This window comes from Tursiops truncatus, chromosome 19 (assembly GCF_011762595.2).
Source record: "Tursiops truncatus isolate mTurTru1 chromosome 19, mTurTru1.mat.Y, whole genome shotgun sequence".
NCBI lineage: Eukaryota > Metazoa > Chordata > Mammalia > Artiodactyla > Delphinidae > Tursiops > Tursiops truncatus.
Genome location: NC_047052.1, coordinates 50,955,706 through 50,970,996, shown reverse-complemented (window position 1 = coordinate 50,970,996; position 15,291 = coordinate 50,955,706). Strand labels below are relative to the sequence as shown.

Genomic DNA, 15,291 nt, shown 5'->3' with positions numbered 1-15,291 from the left:
GTGTGAATACTCGGGTTACATGTATGCAGGTACAGCTCTGGAGTGTGTGTTATGTGGCTGTGTCTCCACTGGACTCATATGTGCATGTTTACATGTGTATATAGACACCCATGGCATGTGCGTTGTATGAGTAGATATGGGTATTTATATGCTGTGTACGTATGTGAGTGTGGAATTGTGTGCAGGTGAATGGACATGTGTACATTGTATTGCACGGTTGTGTATATACACGTACACCTGATTCTATTGCACTTCGCAGATACTGCATTCTTTACAAATTGAAGGTTTGTGGCAAGCCTGCATTTTCAGATGATGGTTAGCATTTTTTAGCAATCAGGCGTTTTTTAAAATTTTTATTTCACACATAAAGTATGCAGATCTTAAGTGTCTAGACTGATGAAGTTGTTTTCTTCTTCTTTTTTTTTTATCTTTTGGCCACAGCGCACGGCGTGTGGGATCTTACTTCCCCCACCACGGATGCAACCTGCGCCCCCTGCAGTGGCAGCACGGTCTTAACCACTGGACCATCAGGGAAGTCCTGCATCCAGGTATTTTGTTGTTGTTTTTGTTTTTTTAACTCTAATACAGTATTTATTTTTCATTCACCAGGTCTTTTTTTTTAAATCAGGTGTTTTTAATTAAGGTATGTACATTGGATTTTTTTAGATATAAAGCTATTGCACATTTAATAGACTACAGTACAGGGTAAACACAACTTTTATATGCACTGGGAAACCAAAAAAAATTGTGTGACTTTGTTGTAATATTCGCTGTATTGTGGTGGTCTGAAACCAAACTCAAAATATCTCTGAGTGCTAATTGTATTGTGTACATATAGGGGTGTGTACTACATATATGGTGTGCAGGTGACGGTGCACAGATAGCATGTGTGTATACGTGACGCTATGCATACATTACGTGTATACACATTGTATGTTGAAATGTGGGTGTTTATAGACTGTAAGTATACATGTGTAGCTGTCTATATATAATGAGTTCAAGTGTACGAACCTACTATTTACCGGGGATCCAGTTTCTTTTTTTTTTATAAATTTATTTATTTGTTTTTATTTTTTTGGCTGTGTTGGGTCTTCGTTGCCGTGCACAGGCTTTCCCTAGTTGCAGCGAGCAGGGGCTACTCTTTGCGGTGTGCGGGCTTCTCATTGCGGTGGCTTCTCTTGTTGCGGAGCACGGGCTCTTGGCGCGCGGGCTTCAGTAGTTGTGGCGCTCCGGCTTAGTTGCTCTGTGGCATGTGGGCTCTTCTCAGACCAGGGATTGAACCCGTGTCCCCTGCATTGGCAGGCGGATTCTCCACCACTGCGTCACCAGGGAAGCCCGGGATCCAGTTTCTAGAGATGTCCATCTCTGCATGCCCTGCCTATCTATATCCCCTTTGATGGGAAATTGCCCTGCTCATCAAGAGCTTGACCTGTCCACCCTCCCGGCCAGAGATGACTGAACTTGAGATAGATGCCTGGCTCCACAGTGGCTTCTCCTTTCCTTGGTTAAGGTCTTGACAGGTGTAGGCTGGCTCTAAAAGACGAGTTGGCCAATTCACTCTTTTGAGTATTTTTTTTTTTTTTTTTTTTTTTTTTTGCGGTACGCGGGCCTCTCACTGTTGTGGCCTCTCCCATTGCAGAGCACAGGCTCCGGACGTGCAGGCTCAGCGGCCATGGCTCATGGGCCCAGCCGCTTCGCGGCATGTGGGATCTTCCCAGACCGGGGCACGAACCCATGTCCCCTGCATCGGCAGGCGGACTCTCAACCACTGAGCCACCAGAGAAGCCCTTGAGTATTTTTATTAAAAGGCTCAGAAGGCAGTTGGTAGGTGAGAGTTTTTTCCTCCTGAGGCCATTCGGGTGTCCAACAATTCAAGTCAAATCTGACACTGTCTTCCTGGACTTTAGTATCAGATCCCACAAGTGAAACAGTTCAGCTCCAGAAGACTGCCTCCAACCTCAGACACCAGTCACAAGTCCAGGGCCATTCATACTCTGACTGACCAGTCATAGATCGGGGATTCCCATGACCAGGAAACTACCAGGCTCGATAATTTGCTAGAATGGCTCACAGAACTCAGGAAGACACTTTACTTATGTTTACTAGTTAATTATAAGGGAGACAAATGAGTAGTCAGAAGAGGCCCACAGGAGGAGGTCCAGAGGGTCTGAGCACAGGGCTTCTGTCCCCTTGGATTTGGGGTAGAACACCCTCCTAGCTCACATTTGCTAACTCAGAGGCTTCCTGAAACCCACTGTTTAGGGGTTTTGTGGAGGTATCATTATGTAGGTGCGATTGATTAAATCATTTGGCCACTGGTGATTTGCTCAATCTCTGGTCCGTCTCCCCTCCTCAGAGCTGAAAAGGGCCAATCCTCTAATGAAGGCTTGGTCTTTCTGCTGACCAGCTGTCATCCTGAAGCCATCTAGAGGCCTGGCAACAGTTGCCTCATCAAGTCCTATCACTTATCAATGAGAAAATGCCAAGGATATTAGGTGTTATGTGCCAGGAACTGGGGACAAAGACCGAAGATCATTCTGCGACACCACAGCAGGTAATCTTGAAAGGGAGAGTAGGGGTAGGTGTGGCTGGGACATATCAGTGCAGGCTGAAGCAGAGGAAGCCAGTAACCAGAAGATACCTGAAGAGATGTGCAGACACCTCAAAGGAACTTCAACTCCTGATCAAGAAATCCCAGAAAATCTGCTTATATTTGAACAATACAACCTGTTCCTTTCAACTCTGGTTACAACAGAAGCTAGTTCCAGGAGTTAGGGTGGTTGCATAGAACAGGCCTCCTGAAAACACATGGGACTCACTATGGTATTGAGACAGGAGGGAAGGGGGCAGGGCACACCCTTAAAGAATGTCATTAAAGAATGACACAGCCATTGAGAAAAACAGGGTGTGGTTAGGGGCTTCCCTGGTGGCGCCGTGGTTGAGAGTCCGCCTGCCGATGCAGGAGACGCGGGTTCGTGCCCCGGTCCGGGAAGATCCCACATGCTGCGGAGTGGCTGGGCCCGTGAGCCGTGACCGCTGAGCCTGTGCGTCCGGAGCCTGTGCTCCGCAACGGGAGAGGCCACAGCAGTGAGAGGCCCGCGTACCGCAAAAAAAAAAAAAAAAAAAAAAAAAAAAAAAAAAAAACTGGTTAGAACCAGTTAGGTCCAAGATGGCAGAAGATTCAACTTCCAGTAGACCCTGAGCCTCATTCTATGCTCATTGTAATACATTAGCATATGCTAAATGACACACCCACAGGGGCCACGACAGTTCCGAGGCTGACCATAAAAGCCCAAAAAGCGGGCGATGGTCCAGTTCCTAGAACTCTCTGTCCCTTCTCCAAAATAGATGGAATAATCCTCCCACTTCTTAGCCTGTGAAATTTCCCAGCCCATAAAAACTAACCACCCCATATCTTGGGGCCACTCACACCTTCTGAGATGGTCTGCATTCTGCCTATGGAATGTGTATCTCTCTAAATAAACTTGCTTTCACTTTACTATGGCCTGCTCTTGAATTCTTTCCTGTGCAAAGCCAAGGACCCTCACTTGGTGGCTCGTCCCAGAGACTCACCCGAGACCTGGGATGTGACAATCCTCTCACACCACATTCTCCTGCGACATCGTTATAGGAGGTCCAGGGCACTGAGGATTCCCCATCTTGGGTCATAAATCTTGACGCGGTGGTTTGTAGAGTGAAGCAGTTAATTAAGCTATTGGCTGAGATTGTTTAGAACGAATCAAAGGCCCCAAAAGGATGAGGTTGCAGAGCACAAGTAACGAAAAGCAGGAAATGAATTGGTTCTGACTCCCCATTACGTGGCTAGAAGGCAGCAAGGAAAAGCAGAAGAATCCTTACTTAACGTCATCACAGTTAACACCTTACTGTTGCCAAGACCCCATCTAGACATGATTGCGGGGCTTTGTCCTTCTGCAGTCTAGGCTGGACCAACACATGTCGCCGCAGGGAAAGTCCAGGTCTGGCCCCTGACTCAGCAAGCTTGGACTCTGAGCGAATGGGAATGCCGATATCTGGGAGGAGTCCCAGGAAAGATGGCTTTCTGTTCTCTCAGCTCTTCCAAAGACTTCCCCCCTCCTTCTCTGTGAATATGAGGTTCCCACCCAGGTTAAAAAAAAACCCTTCCTCCTGAGCAGGCTTTAATCGCAGCTTATCCTGGAAGCTCTGCACCAAAGTAGGTTAGAGATAAAGGTTTCTGTTTGGTTTGGTCTAGAGCTCGTGTTCCTGGTCAAACTGTTGAACCAAATGGCCATTAAGAAGGGAACCCTGGGGCTACATCCAGCTAGCTGTGACCTGATTGAAGCTGGGAAGCTTCCAGAAGCTATGCCGGTGTGGTCCTTTAGGGTTCATTATAGTTGAGAAAAGTTAGCACGAGACCTAAGGTAGCAACATCCCTGCTTCTGATCTATAAGCCTCCGAAACCCTCCGAGTCCATTAAGATCACAGGAGGGTTCTCTTTGCAGAAGAGACTCAGCCTTGTCAACTAGATGCCTGGATTTGAATTGAACCAACTCAGCTGGGGGTGTGGGACCTTTGGGTGCCCCCAGGTGTCGGACACAACCAGAAATAGACTTCTGGGTGGTCCAACCTCCTCTAGCCCCTTCCGCATTGAAAGGAAGGAGCCAGGAAGGCTGGGTTTGGTGAATAAGGTTTATTTCAAAGCTCGGTTTTGGCTCACGAAAGTCTCAGCCTTATTGAGCACAAGCTCCAGATAAGGCCGCTTTCTCAAGGCCACTGAAAGTGAAGCCTCCGCTCACTCAGCCCTGCATGGAATGTACTTGACTCGGGGACTTGGAGAGGACAGCACTTTCATTCGGGTCCAGATCCCCACAGGATTCCTCAGACTCTGCCCCTGACGGGGGAGAGGAACCCTCTGAGGACTGGAAAGCTGGAGGAAGGAAGAGAGAGCATCGAGGGAGGAGGAGGAAAGCTCCTTGTGGAGTGGCCTCTGCCTTCTCCCCACCACGGTTTTCTCTTCCTTCCTCCAGCTTGAAGGGCAAGGAGAAGACTTGGAGCCTCTGTCTGGCTCCAGATTTGCCGAGCTTGGGACATGGAACAACGGGGGCCAAGGGGGATGCTTGTAGGAAGGCAGAAGGATGGAGGGAAGGAAGGGAGAGAGAGAAGGAAGGAAGGGAGAGAGAGAGATGGGAAAAGACAGGAAAAGAGAAAGGGAAGTAGAAAGAAATGGAGAAAAAGACAGGGACAGAGAGAGAGAGACAGAGAGAGACAAAAAGAGACTGAGACAGAGAAAGATGGAGGCAGGGAAAGAGAAACACAGAAAGAAACAGAGACAGGAATAGAATGACAACAGAAGAGACAGAGGGAGAGGCAGAGAGGGAGAGAGAAAAAGGCCGCCGGGCAGGATGGATCTTCCTCGACTGGGTCCCACCTCCAGCCCCTGCTCTGCCCCAACTCTCTCTCTCTCTCTAGGTCAGCCCCTTTCGAGATCTCTCAGTCTCAGTGTCTTTATTACACACTTCCTCCTGTGAAGGAAGGGACAGTGTCCATCTTGTCCCCTGTGTGTCCCCTACAGCCCTCGGAAGCTGGGCTCGGCACATAGCAGGAAATACACGCGGTAAGAATGCAGTCCCTGTCTGGCCCCATTTTTTTTTCCTCCCTCCTCAGTGAGTCCCTGCCAGCATCTCCCTGCCTCATTCATTTTCCTATATCCCCCCCTTGTTTTTTTTTGGTCTCCATTTCCCAGCACCTAGTAGGTTAAAAAAAATGAATATTAAAAGCACAGACCTTCACAATCAAACCTCTTCAATTCTGGACCGGCAGCGGGTGCCCCTGAATGTTCCTTCGAAATTTGTTTACAGCAGACAGAAAGACCAGGTAAAAGGAAATGCAGAATGTTCTAGAACAATGTCTCTCAGTCTACCTGGTTGCTTCTCCCCTCCCCACCCAGGAAGGGGGATTGGCCACTGCTGAGGAGCCTCACTGACCTCCAGAACTCAACCCCATGACCTTGGCCGAGGCTTCGGGGAGAAGAGGAAGAGGTGGGGAGAGCCTCACAGGGTGAAACCCAGTGTCTGGGAGTAGGGGGCCACGCTGCGAGGTTTTGAAAGATTTAGGTTTGGAAAGAAGCTCTGTGGGGTGTGGCAAGAGTCTCTGATTAGCTGTGTGACCTTGACCAAGGGCCTCTCAGTGTCGTCATCCAAAAAGTGGGGATAATAATAACAGCACCTCTCTGCAGGGCTGTGGAGTGAATGCTGGACCACACGGGCTGTTCCTTTCATCTGGAGCGGGGTTAATACCCCAAACTCACATTTATGTCGGGCTCGAACCAAACGTCCTGTCTGCTGTCGTCGTACTCCCCTTCCTCCTAGTTCAGTTATCTTGCTGAATTTTAACAACAATCTTGCGATCGTAAACACACCAACTTAAAAGCTAAGGAAACTGGGGCTCAGAGACCGGTCAGAGAGCGGGTGAGTGGCAGGTTTGGGGAAAGGCCAGGGCTGCGGGGGGTGGGGGGGAGGAGACCTGGAAATCGGCACCTCCTGACATCGTCGGGGTCATTGGAGGTGAGCTCTTGGGGAAAGCCGACAGCTGCACTCAGAATTTAAGGCTGCACAGCTTCTGACAAAGGGGAGGAGTCTGCCTTTCCCTTCAGTCCTCTGAGGTCAGGAAGTCCATCTCCTTACCTGCCCTCAGTCCTTCCAGCTGCATCACACCCTTCAGGGAGGGGTGAGAGGAGGAGTCAAGGTCCCTCGCTCCCCCCCTCCCCCGTCCCGGTCCCCTGGGAGTCATCCCGTGAGGGGTTGCCCTAACTTGGCAGGGGGATTCTGCCTCCAAGTCCCTCAGAAAAGTGGGGCCACCCAAATCTGCTGATAGCTTCTTTTAGACTTTCTCATTCTCGTCCACTTCCCTCTGTCCCAGGCCTGGCCTCATCCCCTCCCCTCTTGGAGTCTGGCCGGAGCCTCCGTGCCTCCCCTCCCCCCCGCCATCTGTCCCCACGTGAGAGCTCACCCTACCGGCTCCTCTGCTCAAAACCCCGACTCTCCCCAACCTGAAACCCAGTCCCATCACACCCTGTAATTTGCGTGTCCGATTCCTTGAGCTCAGTCCCTGCCCAGCTGCAGGATCCCCTCCACACCCACGCCGCCGGGCACGGGCAGCTTTGCCCTGTCCATCCCTGTCACCGAAATTCACCCTATAATCACAACGCTGAGGAAGAGCTTAAGACAACAACGTGAGGCTACCACTTTGAAATCCCCAGCGTTCTGCTCGGCCTAGAATGGAAACGGTGACTTAGGATAGAATCCAGGGAGTCAGGGATCCGCTCACCTCCCCGGCGGGGGGCTTGCCTGGGGCTGGAGCCTGCAGCCCGGACTCTCTGACCAGGGTCCTGCCGTCCGTCTCTCGGGGGTCGGCGAGCAGCCTACCGTGTGGGACCAGCACATTCCAGTTACTGCGGGCCCCATCCTGGCCTTTCGTTCTCAGTTTGCCTCGGTTCCGGGGAACCGGGTGACGGGAGGGAGGGAGGGAGCTGGTGGCCTTCGGTGGGGCAGGGGAGAGGGGTGGTGACAGAGGGGATGGAGGTGAGGTCAAGTAATAGATTTGCCAGGAAGGAAGGTGATGGGAGCCGAGGAGGGCGGCTGGCTTGGGGGCTGACGGAGAGGTCAGGTGGCCGGTGTGCTGGGGGGCAGAGGCGGTGGACGCCTGGGCTGGGAGGGATGGACCCTCTGCTTCCGGAGACGCCCCGGCGAACTGAGTCTCCACTTGCCGCTGAATCCCTGGGATCAAGTCTCTTCTCAGCTCTCTGTGGTGTGTGTGTGTGTGTGTGTGTGTGCGCGCGTGCGTGCGTGCGTGTGTGTGTGTGTGTGTGTGTGTGTGCAAACACAAGTGTGCTGCAGGTGCAGGGAGAACTCCCAGTCGCCATCTCTCACCTGGTTCTGGCTGGACGACAAAGTGGCTCCGCGAGCAGCTCAGTGCATTCTGTTCCCTCGGGTTGACTTCTCAATCAGAATCTCCCGAACCTCCCAGCACCTGTGGCCGAAACCCGCCCAGGATCTACCAGGAGCCCGAGGGAGGCGGGAGCTGGAGCCAGGTGAGCCCGGAGCCCCTCCCTCTTCCCTGGGCGCTGCCAGGACGCTGGCCCAGAAGGCTGCCTGGAGGAGGGGAAACAGAGTTCTGCTGGGCCCGGCTCTTCCCGGCTCAGTCGTCTCAGCGTCCTACATTTATTTAGCTTGGCCAACAACTGTTAGCACTTACCTGGCCAACCAAACTCATCCCATCTTCACAATTCCTTGAGAGGGGCACCCTCTCATGGTACAGAGAGGAAAACCGAGACACAGAGAGGCGAAGTAACTTGCCCAAGGCCACATGGCTAGAGAGTTGGAGAAGCTGGAATATGAAACCAGGCAGGACGGAATCTTGGAAAACACTTGGCAAGTAGCAACGCTTCTCAGTTTCCCTTATTTCAACAAAGATTCCCTTAGGAAATGACCGTTTTGCATCTCTTAATGGTATGTTATGGGTCCAGGTGTGAGCAAGCATTTTGCAGGAAACTACCCTCAGCCCCTTTCCCTCTCACTTTACTTATTTATTTTAATTTATCTATTTTATTTATTTATTTTTGGTGGTGTTGGGTCTTCGTTGCTGTGCGCAGGCTTTCTCTAGTTGCAGCGAGCATGGGGCTACTCTTCGTTGCGGTGCGAAGGCTTCTCACTGTGGTGGCTTCCCTTGTTGCAGAGCACCAGCTCTAGGCGCGCGGGCTTCCCTAATTGTGGCGCACGGGCTTCAGTAGTTGTGGCTCGCGGGTTCTAGAGCACAGGCTCAGTAGTTGTGGCACACGGGCTTAGTAGCCCCGCGGCATGTGGGATCTTCCCGGGCCAGGGCTCGAACCCGTGACCCCTGCATTGGCAGACGGATTCTTAACCACTGCGCCACCAGCGAAGCCCTTCCCTGTCACTTTAGCAAAGCTATATTATAATTAATTTTTAAACTCAGGCATCCTCATGCTCAACTCCTCTCCAGCCCAAGTACACCTTTCACGTCTTTTAATCGCATAATACTCTGCCTAACTTGTTGGTTCTTTCCGTGGATCAAAGAAGTAGAAATGAAGAATTAACAGATGACCAGATCTCTCCCCTAGCTTCCCCTTCAGTAATCTCCTGAACAAACTGTGTGACCAAACTGTGTGAACAAGATAACATCTAGAGGAAGATTACGAGAGTCCACAAGCCTGCACACAGCTGGATGATGGTGATGACTCTGACCCCCATCTCAATGATTAACTGGGACTACTTCCCTCTTTCCCTTACAAGTTTCATGGCAGAATCTTCAGAAGTGGTTTTTGGGGGGACACTGAGTCCACCATCTCCCCAGATTGCCAGCACTCTGATTAAAGGCACCTTTCCTTTGCTGTCAACGTTTGTATTGATTTTGTAAGTGGCGAGCAGCGGGACCCGATTCACTCGATAACATTAATGGTGTATCATGGGTCCAGGCAATGCTTCTGCCACACTCAGGCGCAAGACTGATGAAGAATTTTACTGGGGAGGGGTGGGGCAGGCATCAGCAGAGCCCCCAGCAGTCCTAACACTGAAAGAGGAACAAGCAGCACCTCTACCCCGTGAAGTGACAGGAGGTCCCTGCACCATCTACAAATGCCCCCCTCAGCCTTCCCTTGCCAAAACAAAAAACAAACAAAAAAAAAACCTGAATCCTATCAAGCCTCTCACTGTAATTGCCAGTTTTCAGAAAATAGGAGGAAGGAGGATAAAGTTGCCAGTGAATCAACACCACGAGGATGGAATTGACCAAGTCCAGAAAGTGGGACACAGTCTACAAGACAAATGACCCGGTTTCCCCCAACGATTCAGTGACGTGGAAAAAAGAAGCAGGGGTGGGTGGAATTACCTATAATACATGCAAAGCGGATTCAGGGCTCAGAAACGTATAAACAGATTTTTCAGCTGTACGAATGTCTAACAGTTGTTCAAAAGCCGTGGGGATGCAGGTTGATTCTTCCCCTTGTAACTTTCAGTAGTCCTGGCCCTCAGTCACTAAGTGCTGTGCTAGTGTCGGAAAACCATTGTAACAGCTAAAAAATGTCCCCATGGATTCCCAAAATTCCCCCTGGGGGACAGTACTCCTCATTTGAGAACTGTTGTCTTTAACCCTTCTGCTCTCCTATCTTAGCAGCACCAGCTCTCTGCAGAAGAAAACCCTTCTTGGTAGCAACTGTCAATTTCCGCAGTGTAACAACTCCCACCATGACCAATGGCTTCATAGTGTATGAATATCTATATGAAATGTCCAGAATGGGCAAACCAAGAGGGATAGAAAGTAGGTCAGTGGTTGTCAGGGGCTGGGGAAGGCAGGGAATAGGGAATGACTGCGGCTCCGGACGCGCAGGCTCAGCGGCCATGGCTCACGGGCGCAGCCGCTCCGCGGCATGTGGAATCTTCCCGGACCGGGGCACGAACCCGCGTCCCCTGCTTCGGCAGGCGGACTCTCAACCACTGCGCCCACCGGTTTCTTTTTGAGGGAATGGGAATGTTCTGGAATTTGATAGTACTGATGCTTGTACAAGACTATGAGTGTGCTAAAAATCACTGTATCGTATACTTTAAAGTGGCAAATTGATTATTGCCATTATCAGTTGTGATGTTGAAACCAAGCAGGACCCTGTGGGGCTCCTGGGCACAAAAGCCTTTCTGTGATCCCTTCCCTGCCGTTCCAAAGGGCAGGTTCAAACAGATGCTAATCAGGGAAGGGAGGGGATGCAGAGACAAGGGAGGAATAGTCTAGAAACAATAGTGCAGCCTTGGGGCAGTGTCCTGGTTCCCCCTCAAGGGATACACATAACAATACCTTTGAGCTGTTTACAGAACTAAAACCCACCCAAAATGGAAGATGTTAGCATTCTTCATTCCAGAGAAGACCACCTGAGGCCAGATTAAAAGAACCAGAAAATCTCATCAGGAGACCACCTGAGACCAGATCAAAGGAGTGCAGGCCCTTCACACACCCTAATCCTTCTCAACAACGCTGCCCTTGAACCATTGCTAGAAAACTGCTCACCCGAATCCCCCGGGTTGGGACACACCGTTTTGAGATGCGCAAGCCCACTGTGTCCCCCTTTGCCTGGCAAAGCAATAAAGCTATTCTTTTCTAATACTTCACCCAAAACTCTGTCTCTGAGATTTGATTCGATTCCGTGCACAGAAGCTGAGTTTTCGGCGTCAATCTTACTGGCCCTAACCCTCCTCTGCCCAGCCTGGCCTCGATGTAAGTTCCTCGCACACTTCCCCAAGCCTCAGCAGCCAGGTGTCTTGCTTCGACTTCTGCGTTGCTCTTTTCAGACACCCCAGCTCAGAATGCCAAGGAGAAAGCCCAAGGTCACACAGAGAAGGTGACACAGAGGCAGGTTTCAATCCAAGTCACTCATACCCAAATCCTCTCTTGCCCTTGCCTGGCCAGTGCCTTTGCAATTTGGGTATCAAGGTCTGACTTCTTGGGGCTTCCCTGGTGGTGCAGTGGTTGAGAATCTGCCTGCCAATGCAGGGGACACGGGTTCGAGCCCAGGTCTGGGAAGATCCCACATGCCGCAGAGCAACTAAGTCCGTGCACTAAAACTACTGAGCCTGCACTCTAGAGCCCACGAGCCACAACTACTGAGCCTGCGTGCCGCAACTACTGAAGCCCATGTGCCTAGAGCTCATGCTCCACAACAAGAGAAGCCCCCGCTCTCTGCACCTAGAGAAAGCCCGCGTGCAGCAACGAAGACCCAATGCAGCCAAAAATAAATAAAATAAATAAATTTATTTTAAAAAAAAAGCCCACACACCTCAACAATGTGACTTTTCTAGGCCTGTGTTCTTTTCAGTTTTTAGGACCACGACTCATTGTGACACAGTTCATAAACACACAGATACAGTCCTTTTTGCCACTTCAAGTGACATATTCACAAGTTCCAGGGATTTGGATGTGGACGTCTGAGCAGGAGGGTGAGGGGCATTTTTCCGTCTACTACATGTTCTATAGTTTTATTACATTTGACTTTCAATCAGTCCGTTTGTTCAGCTCTCAATGTCACCCTGAGCTGCCTTTTGGAAGCTGAATTCTGTCTGATTTACACACCTCAAAATTTTGGCTGTTTCATGGTAGTACATGTGTGTAGTGTGTTGGCTGCCGGAGCTGGCTTTCCTTAGTCTTTCATGGGAACTCATCAGAGACAGGTCCAACCGGGATGATCTTATTATCTTGACTCCATAGATTCCTTTGCCCTAAGAAACTTGATTATGGAGAACTGTAGGTCAGGTGGGTCCTCTGAATAGAGCTCTGTAAAGTTCCTCATGAGCTCAAGAAAGGATGTAGTTGTCTGGTGATAGTCATTCATTCCACAAATATTTGTTGAGTGTCTACTAAGTGCCAGATGCTGTTCTAGGTGTTGAAGACACAGCAGTGAACAAAACAGACAAGGGTCTTCTCTCATGTAGTTTACATTCTACTGGGGAGATAGACAATAAGCCAAATAAAAGCCAAAGAAAGGGACTTCCCTGGTGGCGCAGTGGTTAAGAATCCGCCTGCCAATGCAGGGGACGTGGGTTCAAGCCCTGCTCCGGGAAGATCCCACATGCCGCGGAGCAACTAAGTCCGTGCACCACGACTACTGAGCCCGCGTGTTGCAACTACTGAAGCCCGCACGCTAGAGCCCATGCTCCACAGCAAGAGAAGCCACTGCGATGTTCTCATCGCGCACCACAACGAAGAGTAGCCCCTGCTCGCTACAACTAGAGAAAGCCTGTGCACAGCAAAGAAGACTGAACACAGCCAAAAATAAATAAAATTTAAAAAAAAATGCTTAGTCTGACTTCTTGAGCCACGAAGAACCTCCATAACCCTCTGTTTTATATTTATACTGCACCTTGAATGATAATGAAACAATAATAATGGAATCATAATATCTACAGTGGCTGTAGGCCCCTGAACGCAGGAGCCCTATTGCTGGGGATATATGTTTATGTATAGCTGATTCACTTTGTTATACAGTAGAAACTAACACAACATTGTAAAGCAATTATACTCCAATAAAGATGTGAAAAAATAAAATAAAATAAAACTCAAAAAACAAAGTTTGTGTTGAATAAATACAGGGGTGCCCAACGCCTACACAGCAAGTACTCTTGTGAACCTCTTGCCCTTAGAGATGGAGAAACCGAGGTAGAGAATTCATGCCCTTCCTGGGAGCCCACAGCTGAGGTGGGCAGAGGGGGATTGGAACCCAGGACGTGATGTTCGGGGACCCTGGCTCCTTGCCATCCTTCAGCCCAACCCCTACTTAACAAACCTGAAAGTGGCCGTCACCTGCGTGGGGCTAGCTGCACAGAAGTGGGAAGCAGTACAGAAGAGGGGCACACTGGGTGTCACGGGCCCAGGTTGGAATCCTGACTGTGCCACATGTAAGCTCGGGGACTCTGGGTGAGAGAGGAACTTTCCCTGGCCTGCAAAATAGCCTGGCACCTGCTTCAGAAGATTGCTGTGGATAAGCAGTGAGGCCCCATGGGAGAGGTACCAGCGGGTGGACCATTACTAGTAAGCAGTGACTGTGAGTCTAACCCCCTCTGCAATGGTACTGACCCTAAAGAGGGTCGTGCACAGACACCTTCTGCACTTCCTCAAACACTGATCCGTGTTCTCTTGAAATGCAGCTGCCATGCTGTGAGGAAGCCCACCTATCCTTCAGGAGAGAGGCCACAGGGAGGGGACCCAAGTGTCCCAACCAAGCTCCCCATTGAAGGCAGCTGCATGAGAGACCTCAGATGACCTCTCATGGAGAGAAGGACCACCCAGTCAATCCCTATAACTTAGAAACAATACATTCTGCAGTTGAAGCCATTCTGTTTCAGGGTGGTTTGTTACACAGCATTAAGGTGGCAGTTCCCTGAGAGGTGGGAGCATGTCTGTTTTGCCCCCTACTGTGTCCTCACTGCCAAGGACATTTCTTGGTAGATAGTAGGTGCCCTGTACACATTTGTTGAAGGAAGGGAGGGAGGGAGGGAGGGAGGGAGGGAGGAAGGAAAGGATTTTCAGAACTTCGTGTCCTGGACTGATGTCCACGAAATGTAAGGGAAGCCAGTAACTACCCACCAGCCTCTATGTATGTATCTATAGCGTGTGTTTAGGTGGCGGCTGTACATATGTATACAGACACCCCTTGGAATATGGAGGGCTTGGTTCGAGACCACTGAAGTAAAGCGAATATTGCAATAAGTCGAGCCACACAAGTTTTTTGGTTTCCAAGTACATGTAAAATCATGTTTACACTATACTGTAGTCTATTTATTAAGTGTGCAATAGCATTACGTCTTAAAAAATGTACATAGCTCAATTAAAAATACTTTAGTGCTGGGGCTTTCCTGGTGGTCCAGTGGGCAAGACTCCATGCTGCTAATGCAGGGGGCCCAGGTTTGATCTGTGGTCAGGGAACTAGATCCCGCCTGCATGCCGCAACTAAGAGTCCACATGCTGCAACTAAGAAATCCATACGCTGCAGCTAAAAAAGGTCCCGCATGCCGCAGAGAAGATCCCGCGTGCCGCAACTGAGACCTGGCGCAGTCAAAATAAATAAATACTAAAAAAGAAAAAACGTTAGTGCCAAACGATGTTAACCATCATCTGAGCCTTCAGCGAGTCATAATCTTTTTGTAATAATAACATCAAAGATCAGCGATCACAGATCACCATAACAAACATCATAATAATGAAAAAGTTTGAAATGTGGCGCGAACTACCAAAATGCGACACAGAGACATGAAGCGAGCAAATGCGATTGGAAAAATGGCGCTGATGGACTTGCCGGATGCAGAGTTGCCACACGTGCAAAAATCGCAGTATCTGCTGAAGCGCAAGAAAGCAAAGCACAATAAAACGAGGTCTGCCTGTAGATACTACTATCTCATTACATAACCAGGGCCTGGGATGCCAGACGTTTCTTGATGGAGGATTGTCCCGCAGCCCCATGACTTTTGAACATTTTGCCAGACACGCACGTAGCTGTAAAACTTGTTTATAGGTAGCTGAGCCCAGGACATGTTTTGCTTATTGACCGTGGAGTTGGAGGTTGCACGTGGAGCCCAAGGCTGCATATTGGTATGTGGACAGGATGCTCCCTTGTGACCACAGGGAAGGTGCATGGGTATCCAGAGCTGAGGGTGAAACGCTGGAAGCTCCCTGGACGCCCCGCCATCCGCGGGCTCTGCACTGGGCAGGAGATACTCAGCGTAAACTAAAGGACCACTTCCAACATCCTTCCAGCCTCTA

The 15,291-nt window shown here is 50.0% G+C and overlaps 2 protein-coding genes across 2 annotated transcripts in view; one reads left to right on the top strand and one right to left on the bottom strand.

Annotated features, from left to right (window-relative positions):
- Positions 1 to 1,650, top strand: part of MAMSTR (MEF2 activating motif and SAP domain containing transcriptional regulator) — a 30,067-nt gene extending 28,417 nt beyond the window's left edge. The window contains exon 7 of the mRNA XM_073796116.1: positions 442 to 1,650. Within this exon, the coding sequence (XP_073652217.1) occupies positions 442 to 516 (75 nt within the window). The 3' untranslated portion in view covers positions 517 to 1,650. The remainder of the gene's footprint in view (positions 1 to 441) is intronic.
- Positions 1 to 15,291, bottom strand: part of LOC101323662 (galactoside alpha-(1,2)-fucosyltransferase 2) — a 29,530-nt gene that overhangs the window by 1,182 nt on the left and 13,057 nt on the right. Inside the window, exon 2 of the mRNA XM_019927236.3 lies at positions 3,574 to 14,577. Within this exon, the coding sequence (XP_019782795.2) occupies positions 3,574 to 3,610 (37 nt within the window). The 5' untranslated portion in view covers positions 3,611 to 14,577. The remainder of the gene's footprint in view (positions 1 to 3,573; positions 14,578 to 15,291) is intronic.